The sequence below is a fragment of the Falco naumanni genome, chromosome 8 (assembly GCF_017639655.2).
Source record: "Falco naumanni isolate bFalNau1 chromosome 8, bFalNau1.pat, whole genome shotgun sequence".
Classification (NCBI taxonomy): Eukaryota; Metazoa; Chordata; class Aves; order Falconiformes; family Falconidae; genus Falco; species Falco naumanni.
The window spans coordinates 42,701,265-42,717,935 of NC_054061.1; the positions used below are offsets into that span (position 1 = coordinate 42,701,265).

General features: G+C 40.7%; 2 protein-coding genes across 5 annotated transcripts in view; one reads left to right on the forward strand and one right to left on the reverse strand.

Annotated features, from left to right (window-relative positions):
- CSRNP3 (cysteine and serine rich nuclear protein 3) overlaps positions 1–16,671 on the forward strand; it is a 111,804-nt gene that overhangs the window by 52,049 nt on the left and 43,084 nt on the right. The window contains exon 1 of one of the 4 annotated variants that reach the window (XM_040604428.1): positions 10,354–10,573. The exons of the other annotated variants lie outside the window; for them this stretch is intronic. The gene's annotated coding sequence lies outside the window, so the exon portion shown is untranslated. Of the gene's footprint in view, positions 1–10,353; positions 10,574–16,671 lie in introns of those variants that run through there. 4 annotated transcript variants of the gene reach the window in all.
- LOC121092830 (translation initiation factor IF-2-like) lies at positions 11,149–16,057 on the reverse strand. Its single transcript, XM_040604432.1, has 2 exons — positions 15,943–16,057; positions 11,149–12,544 (listed from the first exon to the last, which is right to left on the reverse strand). Exon 2 carries the CDS (start codon positions 12,499–12,501, stop codon positions 11,698–11,700), a length of 804 nt encoding a protein of 267 aa, XP_040460366.1. The 5' UTR covers positions 12,502–12,544; positions 15,943–16,057; the 3' UTR covers positions 11,149–11,697.

Here is a 16,671-nt window from a genome sequence, read left to right on the forward strand (position 1 = left end):
AGATAGGTTCTCCATTTTACAATCCAGAGAAAAGTTTTTAAATATAGCCATTAAAGTATTAATAACGCCTGTATAGTGAAAGTAACAGTTCTGTAGCACTTAAGTGTTTGGCAGCTTCATTGTAATACTTCTATAACAAGAACGTGTTCTGTTTGTTGCTAGTTGTTATTCCTACTGTTGAGTTGTATACAGTCAGGCTATGGCTTGAGTCCTCACTGGTTACTCACTGTCTAGTAAAAAATCCCCTATATTGTAACTGACATTTAATGTATACACAGGCCTCTGAATTTTTGGCTGTTTTCTGAAGATTTGGCTTTGGCTGATGACTGGGTGTTATATAGAGGCTCCCAGCATTCCTAGCATTAGCAGAGTGAGTTTGTTTCTGTGCACAGACTGAACAAAACACTGCGTGTGGACAGGCAGGAATCTTCACTCCAGTTCTGGTTCAAGCTAGATTTGACTCGGCTGTCAGCCCATCTAGTGTTTTCTGTTGGCTTTCCCCACCCCTATCCATAGTAGTCTGAAGCCATTGGAGTATTTTCACCAAATTCTCTGATTTTGTGTAGCGATGCGATACCTTTCATATCTTCCCCTTTTTGCTCGGTGCACATTACGCTGTGAGTTTTTCCTCTGAGTTTGCTGGAGGGTTTGGATGCGAGGGAATTTATTGCTTTTTTAATGGTGAGAATTATGTTCCTAGTGTTAAGTTGGCAGTTAGTGTCACAGTGTGGTATTTCTGGTATTCTCACTCATTTACTTTATTCTGTTACTCAGTTATTTTAGGACCCATGTGCCTTATTATCTGTGTGTATATATATTAGATATAAATGCAATTCCTAGATCTCAAAATAAACACTTCAGCCTCATCTTCCACAACCCATCTTCAGGAGCTTACCATATTTAATCTTCTGAAATGTTGGCTTACCTGTGCTTTTTTCCACTCTTGGTTCTCCTATGCCTAATTGCTACTCAGTTTACTTTTTGGAAAGGCACTTGGTTTTTTCCTTCCCTGTCCTACAACTTTCTATGCAATTATATTTTTAGTGGCCTTTTTATTTCCATCTGTATTTTTTCTGGCTAAATTTAAAAAAAAAAAAAAATTAAAATCTCGTTTATGATGTCTATGCTAACAATAGATATATCCCTTTCAGACTTTTACTGTAAGATTGTTTCCCAGTAATCAGTTTCTCTCCTGTGAGATAGATAACTGAACTCAGCTGTGAGGCAAAAAAAAAAATCTTACACAGACTTTTTAGCATTTTCCATCTGAAGTATGGCAAATCCTGGCCTTAAAAAATACATTCTTACTGTGTTCTCATGTATATGTAACACTGCTTCAAAAGTGATGTTACTTTGACCTGCTTATGCATGTCTATGTATCCCCTTTAGCATCACACTTTTCTTGCTGTCGTAAATGTGTATTCTTTGCCTCTGCTTCTTGAAATAGAGGCAAGCTCTTCTTGGTGTTTTCCTCTCCACTTGCCTGTCAGGGTTCATTAATACCAGTAACTTTTAAAATTTTCAATTCCCATGCTGTTTTTGTTTTGGAGCAGTTTTTGCAAATGTATTTAATGGATTATTAAATGATTTTGTAAAACTCACCTTTGTCACTATGTGAATAGAATTTTTAGTTGGCATGTAAAAATAACTGTTACGAGATGACAACTGATATCTCTTTGTTTTCACTGTTACCCCTAGGTCTTTGAATCCACCGTTTCCTGCTTGACATTTAAGATATTTAGCTTCTAAGGCTATGTATCAGAGAGCCTTTTAAGGCTATATGTTAGGTTATATATAAGTTCTAAGGCTGTTAATGTTGTAATTATTGTGGTATGATAATTGAAGGATAATCATCAGCCAAAGTTTGCAGGGAAATTAGTATTTTTAAATTATATTAACTTCTATAGTTAGAAAAATAGGCAGGCTTTTGTGTGTATGACCTCTTTCTCATATCCTCAAAGGGTTCAGTTTTCCTAGTTATCTCAGCTTGTTTTCTTAAAGAGACTGCTTTTCTCTGCAAACTCTGCCTATGTCATTGCTTGACACACTGAACGCCACGACTAGGCTAGAAATTGTTGATTTAGATCTGTTCCAGTATGATTAAGAATGCAATTTTTTTAAGAGGTGTTTGGAACTGCAGGGAAAGAATAAGAGCAGCAGCACGGGGTATGTACCAATTTGCTGTTCTAAGTATGTTGCAAGCCAAGTATGGCAACTTTTGAGGAATTCTCACAGTACTAGAAACAGTAAGAAAACTGCAGGATACATAGTGCACAGTTATGAACTAATTGCTATTGTAACTGACATGACATACGTTTTCTGCATGTAAATGGGGACACTCCAGTCTTTCAATCCAAGACATCCAGGGCAGTGAGAGTGTCTTTTCCTCTAGAAAAGTAGAACAGTTGGCCCTGGTAAATCTTTATACTTCCTGAAATCTTAAATGGCTGAAGTCTGCATTTATGATCCTGTATCCTGGAGACTTACATAACTGCTACTGACTGTGGACTTAGGGCAGAAGGAGAGCAGTTCCAGGCAGGCAGCTGGAGCAGTGGTAGAGTCACTGAATGCCACCCACCCCAGGAGATGGAACGAGGCAGCCAAAGACTTTGGCTTCCTCCTCCTCAATCACAAAACTGGTGAGTTTCTCGATGAGCTTGAGGCTGTTGATTTGGTAAACTCCGTTAACAGCAAATAACAGCTGTGCTGCCTCCTTCCTCCTTTGCTCTAACCTGGAAGGTCAAAACAGACAGGTTGACTATGCTCTTTCTAAGTATGTGAGAAGACTAGTATTATTATCTCTACTTACTATAGCGGAAGTAAACACGATCCTCATGTTCCTAAAAGGAAAAATGTGATGGAGACAGTATTATCCTCAGCACTTAAAAGATGCTGGGGCAACGGGATAAATCTGGTTGAGACACTGCATTCATTGCAGAGGTGCGAAAAATATCACTGAGGTAGTAATTGCTGCTTTTCTGCAATATAGGCAGTTGCATCATCTGACAGTTTCCTGGAAGGTGATGTTGATGGTCCCCACAGTCGAAGTTTTGTCAATGCCATAAATTGATGAGCCTTATTCAAAGTATTTAAATATAAACCTGATTGGAAGTCTTATTTATTTTTTTTTAATCTGTTCAGTGGAAAAGGTGTTGAGTAATGATCTAAAAAAGAAAACCGAGACTTTTCTCCACTGAAAGTGCACCAACACAATATAAGAAGCTGAAAAAACCTTAGTCTTTAGGGGCTGTAGCCTGACACACTGGTAAGTGAGGTAAGTCAGGGTGATAAGTGTAGCTACTTAATGCTGTGAAAAAAGATCTAACTGGAACATTGAGTCCTGCATCTGATAGGTATCACGTAGCTTAATCTAAAAAAATTCATGAAGATGTCTGAAGTGCTGAAATCTTGAAAGACATTTGGATTATAAAAATGGTCTAATGAAAGTCTTTATTTAGTCGTGATGCCTTTTAGGTAGAACTCTTAGATAAAACAGTTACTTGGTAACCGCTTCTACAGAAGAACTTCCAAACTTGGTCCAAGGATCAACGTGCTCCTTTCAGGGCATGTGACTGCTACAGTTACCCTTTGTACTCGCGGAGAGCTAGACCAAAAAAACCAGCGTGTCTTTCAATACCAGTTGAAAACTGTAATCAAATTGTAAATCAGCAATCTGTTTTGATTATCGAAGTTGTGGATTTATAGTAGTGCATCCTGGAACTGTCCACTGATTTGCTGGTATGAATGTGGTTATTTAAATATTACGAATTGATCTTCTTAAATGGAAGAAGTGGTGGTCAGTGTTCCTTAGAAAGCATGTCTCTGAGTTCAAGGGGCTTACTTTCTGAGTCTTTAGAACATTAGAATGACATAATAAAAAAACTCTTGCTGTAAGAGCATAGTGGTTCAGGTTTTAACTTGATGAAAATCTTGTACATATGCTACGAAATTTATTTTGGATGCTAAAATATATGATAGGGGTTTTTTTTATTTAATTTCTTTAACACTGATTAATCATTACTGTGTTTTTAGGGTAAGAGGAGGGGAATTTCATGCAAAATACTTCCACTTTCTTAATGTAGTCTGCTGTCATGGAACATATGGGAGGAAAATGTGTTCTGCTGGTAAGGAAGACTCAAAATAAGCAATAAAATTCCCAGCACTGTGCTGACGTTATCAGTGATGCTGGTACACAAAGAAAATAGTAAATAAAAATAATTTTCAGGCTCTGCTGGATACACATAAGGGGAAGAAGTCAGTGCTGGCCAAATGGAAATAGACCGAATTATTAAAGGAGAGTCAGTTTCTAGGATTTGAAGGTTATCTGAAACAGTGAAAAGTTACCATACAACCTAGAATTGTGTGTCATTTAAAACTTTAAATGGCAGCTTTAAGGTGGTATGTGGGATATCCAAAGGCGGGAAAAGAAATGTGGCAGCGGATTCAGTTCCTGGGGAATGAGATCCTGATGTTTAGCAATTCAAGGCAGACACCTTATTTTAGAGTTTAGATATCTTCTTGTCTATAAGATTAAAAGCCCACTATGTATTTTATTCTAAGTGGTGTATTGAAAATGTCTTGTTTTGTAAGTTGAGATGCTTCATAAACTACTAACTGCTATAAAATGTAAAAAAGTTGTTTATGTTGCTGCTTAGATCTGTGTGTCTATTATATTTTTATTTCTGTCTCTGCTTGAATTAAAATACTTGTGTTTCTGGTAGACAGGAACACGTTCAAAGATTGTAACAATGAAAGATTCATCTTCCAGTGGAAGATAAAAATGCGAGTTTGTCTGCTCCATTGTGGAAACGGTGAAAGTGAGGAATGAGGCAATGCTGCTGGTTTAGCAACAGTAGTGCTTCAGAAAGTTCATTGATGACAAGTTCAGTAAGGAAAGATGGTCTGCTTCTTCCTAACTGGATTTTACTCCTATTTCATCTGCGTTGACTCAGTAAACTTCTATTTGGTTTACTGTTGTATAAGGGGGACTAGAAGAACCAAATAGTTGGAACTATCATGCTTGCTTCAAATATCTCTTCTTTTTATTTATTTTTAAACTTTTTGCTAGTCAACAGCGAAGTGAAATTTGTAAGTTGAAAATGATACAATGGGAAAAGGTGTGCTTAGTAACCAAGCAAAAGAAAAGGGATGGAGTAGGGAGTATATCAGCTGATTAAAAACAAGATAGCACCTTTGTTTCTTCTGTGTGTCTTGCAATTTCTAACTGCACCAAGCATAGCTCTCTAGTTCTAAATTACTCCCTGGCATGGATCATGTTGCTATGTCTGAGCTGTCATGGAAACTGGCTGGAGCAAAGCTGGCTTATGAAGCACATACAAGACAGCACAAGCAATCTCTCTTCTTAAAGTATTTGCCTTCCTCTAAGCCTTCATTTTTGGTGTTTTTTTTTTTCTTTTTAAAGAAGATAACAAAGTTTCCTCTTTAAAATAGGACTCATTTTGTTTAATTTTAAAAACTCCCTGTTCTGCTGGTGTTTTGGATGATGGCTGTACCAAGCATTACAGCACACAAAATTAATTGCTTTGATTATTTACATCATCTAATGCAACCACTGTCAAGAGATTGTTTTGTTGCGTGGCTATACACCTCTTAGTACATTAATTTGCCTGCCAAAGTTAATACGTTCTTTTATTTTGGTAGTTAACCAGCAGTTTTGAGAGGTTGTGGAAGGACAGAGAAACCTTGTATGTTTACTACAGAGGAGTATTTTTGTTTGCGTACAATAGCTCTGCTAATGCATAATACCCTTCAGTGTTTTTTTATGAACAGAGGTGCACTTTCCTCTGAGATACTACCCTGGTGAGAAAGTTTATTTTATCTTAAAAAAATGCAGGTATTGTAAGATGTACCAAGAACGTACAGTTAAAACCAAGGATGTTTTCAAAAGCTGTTGTGCTAAAAATCATCAGGGAGTGGTATGTTGTTGTATACCTCATAGTATGTGTAAAGAGAATTCACTGTTGCTCTGTGCCTGCTTTAACCACATGATCTAGGAAGTTGCTCTTGGTCAAGGAGATAATTTCTAAGAGTCAGAAGGAAAGGAAGCTATACGTGATGTCCTTCAAATTAACATGACAGGGCAAATGGGCCAGAAGTAGGAGTGACAGGTGGCACTGGCCACCTTACAGTGACATGCTAGTGGTCACTGTATGAAGTTTGGAGAAGTGATTTTCAGGTGCCAGAAATCAGAACAGCTTTTCACAGGCCTGCCCTTCAGTGCTAAGTTGCTGCCTCCATCCGTCTGTTGAGCTGAGGATGTTATCTCACCTTTCAAATAGATTTTGTTGTTTTTCCTGCATTTCACTAGCTAGACTCTTATTTCAAAATATGATTGTACTTCTTTGTTGAAAATGTCATTTAGGAATGAGTACATTTTTCACTTTTGTGTAATTCAGGAACTCAAAATATGTTAGTCTTTCTGGCAGACTGCTGAAATCCATCTGCCCCAGTATCTGGAACGGAGTAGTTATTGTTGCACTACTTGCAGGTCATTTAGCTGTGATGGTGAGGTGTCTTAGAGAAAGCAAGACATTTGGAGCCAGGGTGAGGAAATCTGTTTCATTAAACTACATTTGATCTGGAAAGAACTATGCAAAATTTATACTTACTGACAGTAACTTCAGATGGAGAGTTTTAATTAATATTGCACCATTTTTTCTCATAGATGTGCATTTTTAATTTTGTAGAACTTCTGTAATGTCAGAGTTCCATGGGAGATTTGCAGCCATGCCTCATCCTGAGCTCAGTTACAGGAGTTTACATAGGCAAGGCTTATAGATCTTACCAAAGGAGTGATCGCAAACCATCTACTTCCAAACCTGAAAGCTAGTGCTGAGGCATTCAAAGTTCCTGCTGCTGTAGCTCATAAAACGCAAACCATGGCATGCGAACCATGCTGTTTGTAAGAGCTGGAGTCGAGCATGTATGGTCCACTGAACATGTTTCATAAATCCTGGATTTAAGATCTTTTTTGGCACTAGGCTACAAAGGAGAGTTTCAGCAAAACCCTCTTTTTCTCAGCTGGTGTGGAAGTTGTTGCATTTCTGGTGTACTTGGGAGAAACAAGAGCTTTTGCATTTTGTTGCAAGGTACAGGATTCAGCCTTTGAGAATAACAAGGTATTGAGTGCAAGTTGCCCCCTTTTTTTTTTTTTTTTTTTTTGTGAAATTGAATGGTGCTGTCCCAGTGATTGTTTTGACTCATACCTGATATGTCCAACTGTGATAAAGGATACTGAACAGCAGACTAAGCTCAATACCTAACAAAATAATTTAGTCGTATAAGGTGGGAATGATTGGAAGTTCAGATCCTAGGCTTAGTCTGTTTTGTGATGCACGACTGGGTTTAGGTGGTTGTGGTTTCGTCTTGTATTTTTGTTTTGTTTTTGAATTCTGTGCAAGTTCTGTATTTCAGCGCACATAAACTTTATAAAAGTACTCAAGTTTAAATGCATATAGTGTAGAATAAACCAGGCTTTAAGTCATTGTTCCTTACTAATGACAGAGGTGATTTTGGGCAAATTTCCTTAGCAGTTCCCTTTTGCCATACCTTCTGTAGAATGGGGAAGCGTAAGAATGTTCCTTTGAATTGCTTTTCCTACCAAGTAGATGTGGGATCTGACAGTGCACCGTCATTGACAATTTGTCAGCAGGTTCTTGATTCTGTTTTCATTTAGATTTGCAAGGAGCCTTTTGTTAGAGAAGAGAGAGCCCTTGCTTACCTTGACTCCCATGGGAGACTTGGGTGGAAAAGACTGCTGAACGTTTGCATAATCATTCTCCCGCTGCTGTTTCAAATAGCGGCGAATTTGGATTCTCTTGAAGAAGTCCTCTCTGCTACAGGAGTGGCATCAGAAAGCATTATCTTACTTGGAGCTCCTCCTACTACAGAGTGATAAGAGAGATCTGGGTCCAGCCTACTGTGAAACTCTTGGGTGATCTTTAACTCCTGTCATGGTGGCAAAAAGGCATTTTGTCAATAGTATATTTCGGCAGAAATTCAATAAAATGGCTCTGATGAAGACTTACTTCTATTTAGTAAACCTGTAAGAAGAGATTATGGGATGGAATATAATTTAGCTGCTTAAAAATGTCAAGTTAGAATTAGGAAATCTCAAATTCCACTATGGAGGATTGAAGGTCTCCCCCCCTCCCCCCCTTCCCCCCCCCCCCCCCCCCCCCGCCCCCAGCTCTGAAGAACTGATTATCTGAGGCTGCCTTTGGTACAGCATGAAGACTGCTTGCTGCTATTGTCTCCTGCAGAAACAACACTTTCCTGCTAACTGGTTTAACTGTATCGAGTCCCTGAGCATGTTTTCCCCTAACCTGCTTTCAGGATTTGAGAAATGCTTCATAGCGTATATAAATGACAGCCAGAAAATGTGACAATAGTACTCTTTTTCCTGAACAGTTTTTGTTCTTTCCATCTGTCAAGCATTTGGTTTTTCTTGTTTCCCCTAGTGCTACTGCAGCAAAAATGCCTGCCTTTTGTTTATGTCTTCCTACACGGGCATCATGACATCATCAGTGATATTGCCAGGGGAAAAAAATATGCATAGCTGTAGCTAAACCAGCTGTTCGTTAGCAACCCATCTAGGCTGCTTTCGTTTCTTCTCATTAATGTATACGCGGTAGTGTTTCCTGCTTAAGAGATGTAGAAGGTTCTCAGCCACGAACCATCTGCTCGGTCCATGTCTTTGAGTAGATAAAAATTGCGGCACTTTAAAATACACTCATTCTTTAAAATGGAATTTTATATTAAACAAAACAAATGTGAAAGTCTAGAAGATACTCATCACTGGATTTAGTTGTGGGTAATTCTGTATCCTTTACTACCCATTTTTTATAATTCGGTGTAATCATGGAGACTGCATATCAACTGTTAGAAAACCTTAATAATATACGATAAGCAAGATGCAGAGAACAGTAAAAATATGGGAAATTTTGTCATTGATTTGCATGACGACACAGTAAAGCGCATGAATCTGTGTTGGTCACGCTTGCCCCTTCTTCCATGCAAATCAGCGGCAAAACTTCCACTGATGTCCACAGGACCAGAATAATGCCAACAATGAGCAACAAGCTGTCATTTATTCTAATGAGGGAGATCTTAAATAAACTAAGTAGGTATTTCATTTGTGGAATGTTAATGAGAAAACAATTTCTTTTTGCTGTCTTATATTTTCAAAATGCTATGAATTATTCCAGAGGTAATTGACTATTTCATAGAATAGCTGCATCTTTGCAATGTTAATGGTATGGTTAATTACGTGTTCAGCACCAGTTTTCAGGGCGGAGAAGAGATGTTCATTTATCATCACTAGCTGTATGTGAAGAGTTTACAATTAGAATATTAGGGGAATTCACTTTGCAGTCGGAGTTAAGCCATCTCCAAATATTTCAAAATGGATTGCTGTTACTGATAAAGTATCAAGTGAAAAAAATCATTAAATATTTGTTTTTATTTAAGTGCTTCTGTAATGTTGAATGTAGATATTCACATATCCAGTATAAAATGTTTAAATATTAATTTTTTAAGCACTATAAAATGTTATTTACATTTAAAATCTGTGTTCAAAAATAAAAACACCAAACCCAAACCAAACAATCCCCCCCCTCCCCCTGCAAAAAAAAAAAAAAAAAAAAAAGCAACCACAAACCAAACCAAACCCCCGAGTATCACCAGCTGTTATCAAGAAGAGATTGGACTTCATTGTACTATAATTTGTCATTTGGATTTGAGGCTAATCCTTTCTCAAATGGCCAATTCTTATTCACCTGAATAGTCTCACTGAAAGCAGCAAAACTAATTTTATTGCCAAAGATTACAGGATAATGCCCTTGACTGATGAGACAAATATAAATCAAGGGACTGCTTTTTAGGAACAATTTTACATTCAGAAGCTCATCCTCTACATAACATTGGCAGATTAAGTGTTGGCAAAATATTACCTCTTCAGAATATTAATTTCAGTGTGTGCTGTGTGTGGAGCAATGCAGACAATGCACGGGTTTTGCCACTCCCCACAAGAAAAAATTACTTTGAACAACTCTTCTGAATTTCTATTTGAACCTTGGTTGCAATGGGAGGAGTAATAATAATAATAATCATGATAATTAAAAAAAAAAAGTGGAGGGGATTTCCATGACAACTGCTGCCTTAATGAGCTAAAGAAGGTAAAGCAGCCTTAGAATTTGTTATTCCTTCCTCATAGTAGACCTCAGCTGATAAAAATATCCATAGCCGGTGAAATCAGTGGCATGCCTGGCTTTCTCAGACAAAACTCCCATGTGATCACGCAGGCAGCCTCAGTGAGCCTGAAGCTGCTCAGCAAGCAGTAGGTAATGAGTCTTTGTGCAGAGCGAAGCTCTTGTGGCTGAACAATAAAGCATATGGTACCAGCAATAAAACACAGTGCTGGGAAATTTAAGAAGATTCTGCTGGAACTAGGAAGACAGTGAATATGTCAAACGTTATAAAATGATGATCTATCTGGTTTGGTTCCTAATTAATAAAAACAGTGCATGGATTGGAAAAACAACAATTTGAACAGGTCAGTTGTTTTATGGATTCTTCACACAGTTCACTATTTTAAATAGAAGCACGTTTTTTGCTATTTCTCTTTTATTAGTAAAGCCAGGGTTTTTTTGCATTGTGTAAGGTGGAATTGGAAGGATGCACATCGATGTGATACCAAGCTAAATAAATTGTGTAAGTTATGTGATCAGATTTCATTGTAAAAATGTTGTTATTATTATAATAATTTCGGTGCAATTCAGACTTCAATTGTGCATGAAAAACCGGATAGCAGGTAAAATCATATTTATGCTAGATGGATCATTTACAATATCATAAAATATTTAGTAACAACAATCTATTATTCTGCTATGTATTTGAGACTAATTCTCTCTCAGTAGGAAATTTGTAGTGTCTGTGTTTGGTTAAAAATAATATTACATTGGAGCATATCTAACAGTGCACTTACATTTGATTTTTTTCCTCCGCATTTTTCTTGGATAGTTTTTAAAGTGGTGGTTAGTGTTATTTTTAATGCAATTGCATGCACACAGGCACGATACGTTGTAACCCTCTGCATTTATTTCGCTCTGATATTAATGCAAAATACGTTGTTATTTTCCAAGCAAGTATTTATTTCTCATAGTAGTTCTCGGTCGATCGTACCTAGTATTTTATGGAGAACCGCCCCGGAAGATTTTAGTGGCCCGTGTGTGTTTTACAGAGGACAGGATAGGCGTTTAATTTCTCTGTTGTATCGCATCACATAGAAATTGGCCGTGTGAAAGTTTATATCCGTAAATCTCTTTACAGTAGCGTTTTTCTTTCTTCTCCATCATGAACTGGAAGGGCCGGCGGTGCCTCCGCGGGGCAGCGTTGGGCTGGAGGTGCTGCAGCAGCGGGGAGCGGGAGCCCTGGGGAAGCGCTGGGGGCACGGACGGCAGCGGGCAGGGTGGGAGCAGCCCGCCGTGCTCCCGGGAGCGGCCGGGTTCCCCTGCGGACCGGTCTTTATAAACGCCCATGGGAATCGTTTGGGAACAGCTGGTTTGTGGCGGTGTAAAGCGGGGGGCGGCGGGGCCGGTTCGGCCGTGGGCCGGGCTATTGTGTCTGTGCGTGATGCTAATGCCGTGGGCGAGCCGGCTGCCCGCGCCCCGCGCGCCTTCATCGGGAAAGGGGCAGAAAGGGAAGGGGAGCCCGGGCTCCGGCTGCCCGGCCGGGGGCTGCGGGTCTCCTTGGACGCGGCCGCGCCGGGCGGGCTGGCTCTGGGGCGGGGGCACGAGCGAGCGCAGCCGCCAGGCTCCGGCGGGGGCCCGCGGCCTCGGCGGCGCAACGGGCGATGGCGGGGGCCGCGGCACGGCCGCCCCAGCGGGACGCTGTCCCGGAGGGCTGTGCCCGGCATGCCCCGCGGCGGGGGCGGCCCCATGCAAATAAGGAGGCGGGGCGGGCCCGGCGCGGCGGGGGCTGTTGCGCTGCCTCCAGGTACGGCGGCGGGGCGGGCGGGGGAGCCGGAACCTGCCCGCTTGGCTGCCCCGCGGGTGCGGGGCGCCGCGGCTCGGACCCTGCGCTTCCTGCCCGGGCTGCGCGGGTGCGGGGCGGAGCGCGGGTGACCCTTGCGGATAGCTCCGTGCGGCGCTCCCGGGCGGCGGGCCGCGCAGCCCCCGCGCTTCCAGGTGCGGCAACGCGGCCTGGCTCGGAGGACGAGGTTCTCCAGCTACGAACACTGCTAAAACCGAAGCGAAGGTGCTGTGCGGTCACTGTATTAAGATGCTTCTTCTGTAAACAGTAATCGTGTATCAGACCCCAGGTACAGCTTGGCATCGCTCCGCAAAGGGCCTTGTTCGGGTGTAGACAATGGAGCTGGAAGGCCGGCGGGGTCGTTCCCGCATCACGCTGCTCCTGTGCAACCAGCAGTTTGCGCCACGGAGAACGCTGTAAATCCGTAGTGACACCTGCGGTATTTACCATCTGATGCCGTGAGGTAGCACTGAACGTGCCCCTCTGCGCTAATCTCAATGGAGAAAATAAAGCAGCATAGAGTCATGCAATTATCATATAATTACCATATTTGTCTAAAATGAGTACAGCGGATTTTAAGTTTAGATTTATGAGGCAGTTAAGTACTTACAGTAAGTATGTATATAGATGAAATTAACAGCATGCACTAAAATAACAATAGGAACATCCCTTTGGAATAGCATTCCCGCTGTTATAATGGAGTCACAACTTTGCAGTACACCTGCCTTTTCCATATATGCATGCAGAAAGCAAAAACCCAAATGGTTTTCCTATGGATCTGGCACTCCATGTTCTAAAGTGCTCCCAGTATTAAGTTATTTGAAGAACTTAAAAAGATCCAAAGAATTCCTGAAGCAAACAGGTGTTCTGTGCTGCTGCCAGGTGATGGTAATTTGAAAATACACTGTTTTCCCTCATCTAAGCTCTGTTGATAAACTATGGTTTGTATAAAAAAATCTGTGCTGCAGTTTGTATGCTGTATGTTGAGCTCTTTTAAGCATCGTAAATAGAACCAGATCTTTTTGCATGCATTGGGCATTTTGGAGACACAAACATGATTCTGATCTGCTGTGTTACTGAAGTTCAGTCTTAATTCTGCTAGTCTTAATTTACTCGCAGACCTGAGAAGCCCGAGTGCGGTGTATAATGTTTTGGTTTAGACATGCACGTTTATTGTGTATCTTAAATTTTTGGTCTCCTTTGTTTATTGGAAAGAGGAATTTGCATTTGTTGAAAAACATGTTGAATGGGACGGATGCAATATTTGCATGATAAAGTTTTAAGTTTAATATTATTTGAAGACATGTAAGTCATGGTGTAGGGTACATAATGGCAATTGTTTGGAAATTCATTCCAAAGCTTAAATGTTTTCTCTGAAATAGCAACAGATGATTATGCCGCCTAAAACTCTTATTTGCCCATAGAAGGTACTTCTGGTAACCAAACCTTGACGCTTAGGGTTTTTTTTTCCCTCCGAACAAGCAGATGGAAGGTCAGGTTAAAGTGAGGCAGGTAAACTCTATTAAAATTTGGTAAAGCTGTCTGAAATCAGATAAATTTACATGTAGCCAAGAATCAGTATCTCTCTTTATCCTTGCTGGGAACCAGTTATGCTGAGAAAAACTGGGTTATGAATTTGCCTTTCCCTTAGTAAAACATCACCAGACACCATAACATCTTTAAAATGTTGATGCCGTTTGAAGTTCTACAGGTAAATTTTGATTACTGTTGCTTCATTACTCTTTTGTAGGGATTGAGTGTAGATGAAAGACAGGTATGACTCCTCTGCAAATGCACGCAAGCCAAAAATATTTACTAGGGTAAAACAGCTCTGGGATAAATACGACGGCTTTGGTTTCTCCATCTCTTCACAAATACAGATACAGTGTTCTAATGAAATCTGTGATAAATGGGAGTTGTGAATAATTTCTAACAAAAAAAACCCCAAACTGGAACATTGTGGGCTTTTTCCTCTTTCAGATATACATAGAATTTTCTCTAGCAACTCCCCTTCCTCTAGTCTTAGCCCCTATCCTCCAAAAAAGTTTGCATTTCTAGCACCTTTGCTTTTGTTCTTCATCACTTCATATCTTTTTTTCCACAGTGAATTAGGTAAGATGAAAAAAGGAATATAAAAGTGTATCACCATAAAAATTTGCTAGAGAATCCGCTTAATATATAAATTGTCTAAAAGTGGAATCAGGGATAAAAGGAAGAGGATCTCCTTGAGTTTTTTTCAGGGGGTTGTATGTTTAATGCAAAAATACAAGCAACGATACTTCTTAAAACTTAACATGAAAATGTATTGGAGCACTTGTATTTAGGTTTTCTGATAGATGGCTTTTGGTTACTACTTCATAAATCATTTCATGAAATGCTTAACTTGATGTCCTGGTTCAGTTTGGGGCTGGTTGGTATCCTTCTCTTTCATAAGCAATAGGGATTTGCATATTTATTTTATTGTTTAATGTGAAGTAGGAAATACAGGGTGCATGGTACGGAGCCTGACCCTCATCAGTCTTTCTGAGGGATGTGGGCAGGAACTAGAACATCATTTACTGATTGTAGCATCGCCATCCGTGTAGTCCTTGGATTTTGATGAGGAAATGCAATCAAGTGATACTGTTATGTAGGGTAAGGCTGCAGAGTAAATAAACCTCCGTGGTAGTTGTAGCTTTCATTAGCGTGCTGCCCCTTCGAGGGTAGCGAGGGGAATTTGGGGTCACGTTACATTTATTTATCTCATACTGGTAAATCATTTCTGTGCTTGCCTGTAAATAAGTCGTGTTTTTCATCTGTGCTGTGAATCAGGATAAATTGGTCTGTGTTGAGCACTGTGCTGCTGTGGCTGTTCTGGTGTCCGTGCCTGCGCTGGCTGGTCTAAAGCTGGTCCGGGGGGCCGCAGCCCCTCCGATAAAAGTGCTGTCTGTGTAAAGCAGCGGGGGCTGCTGTGGTGCCTCTGCAGCTGCTGGCACAGACCACCGGGCTGTGGGGCGACAGGGGGGCTCTTCTCCCAGCTGGGGGTCGCAGCACGGGGAGGAGGGCTGCCCCTGGGGGGGGGCGGGGGACAGGGCTCCGCCGTGCCCCTGGGCATCTCCCACCTGGCGAGCGGCTGGCTAGTGGTGCTCCTGGGGAGGGTGAAATAGGCTGACGTGGTGGTGGCTTCAGGAGGAGGTTGGGGTTTTTTTGACTAGGGATCTGAATTTTGTAATGAACTTCTCAGTGATTGAAAATCTGTTCTTTATTATAATTGAACAAAGTCTCCTTTTAATGTAGTATGTTAAAAAGCTAAGCTGGTTTGCAGATGTTTTCAGTTGTACTGCCTAAGTGATGGCAATCTCCAGTAAATACCACTTGTGTGGGGGTAAAAGGGTAAACAAAAAAATGTTGAAAGCCACAAAATGTAATTTATTCATTGTTTTTAGTCTGGACAGCAAATGATAGTGCTCTTTACTTCCAGCGTGAACTGTGACAGCTGAGCAGGCTATTCTCCAGCAAATATTTTTGTCTTCAGGCGTTCTATTATGGGGCGCGGAGGGTAACCCCACGGCTCTGGGGGGCTTGGAGTGCTTGCAGAGCCACCGTGGCTCTGCTTTCTTGTAGCACCAGAGTCTTTATTGAACCATTCACTTTCAGAGTCGCTCAAGGTTCAACTTTGTAGCTTTCAATTAAGTCACTCAGTTGTTTACCCTTATGCCCTTCTCACAGGCTCTTATTTCTAAACAAACATCTTTTAACAATAAAATGGAAAAGTGAAAATTGCAGAGTATTAACCCTCGCATTTTGGCTCCCCCGGAAATCACAGAATCACCAGAGATTTCATAAAGCAGAATATCATAAAATATATTGAATAAAACAGAGTATCTCGGATTAGAAGTGTAAGCCACATACCTTCACAGCAGTGCTTTTCAGGAGAGCGTAGGGCAGATAATTAATTTTGTCCCAGCAAAGTCCTCCGGCTGAGGTGTCGTTGAACGGTCATAAGGTGCTTCCAAGTCAGGCTGTGCTGTGGGAATGGGCTAGCGGCTTGGTTTCTATTCATCACTGTCCTGGTGACAGGAGTGCCTTGGGAATTGAATGGGTACATACTTATTATTAGACCTGCAGCTCTTCTGTCAGCGTTCTGGAAGAGTTTTCAGCTTTGAATTACAAAGTGAATGGAAAGGGATTTTTAGGCATGTTTATTATGATGCCAAGTCACTGCAGCCATAAACTCCAGATTTTCTTTAGTCTTACAAAAAAGTTAAGAGAGTCAATGTACAATTCCAATGCAGTTGGGATCTAATTTTAGGCCAGTCTTACTGTGGTCTGTAGCTTTACATATTCATGTTGTGATAACACCATATACCCTTCCTATGTGTGCCTTTGTGTCGGGTTTATGAAGGTGCATGTGCACAGGTGAGTAAGGACCTACGTGTAATTTTTGCTGGCCAAAAGTGTGACGTGACTGTTGCAAAGATTGGCGGTGAATACGCGCTTTAAAAATCCTACCTTTTGAGGTGGTCAGTTATTGAAATTAGTGAGGAGGATGCTGGCTTGCAGAGGAGCATTTTAGTTTATTGGTTATGCATGTTTTGTCTTCACAAAAAACATCTCATTCTGTGATGCTGTGGTAACTAA

Coding starts and splice junctions, on each gene's coding strand:
- LOC121092830 (XM_040604432.1), bottom strand. CDS start 12,501: ATGGTAAATACCGCAGGTGTCACTACGGATTTACAGCGTTCTCCGTGG.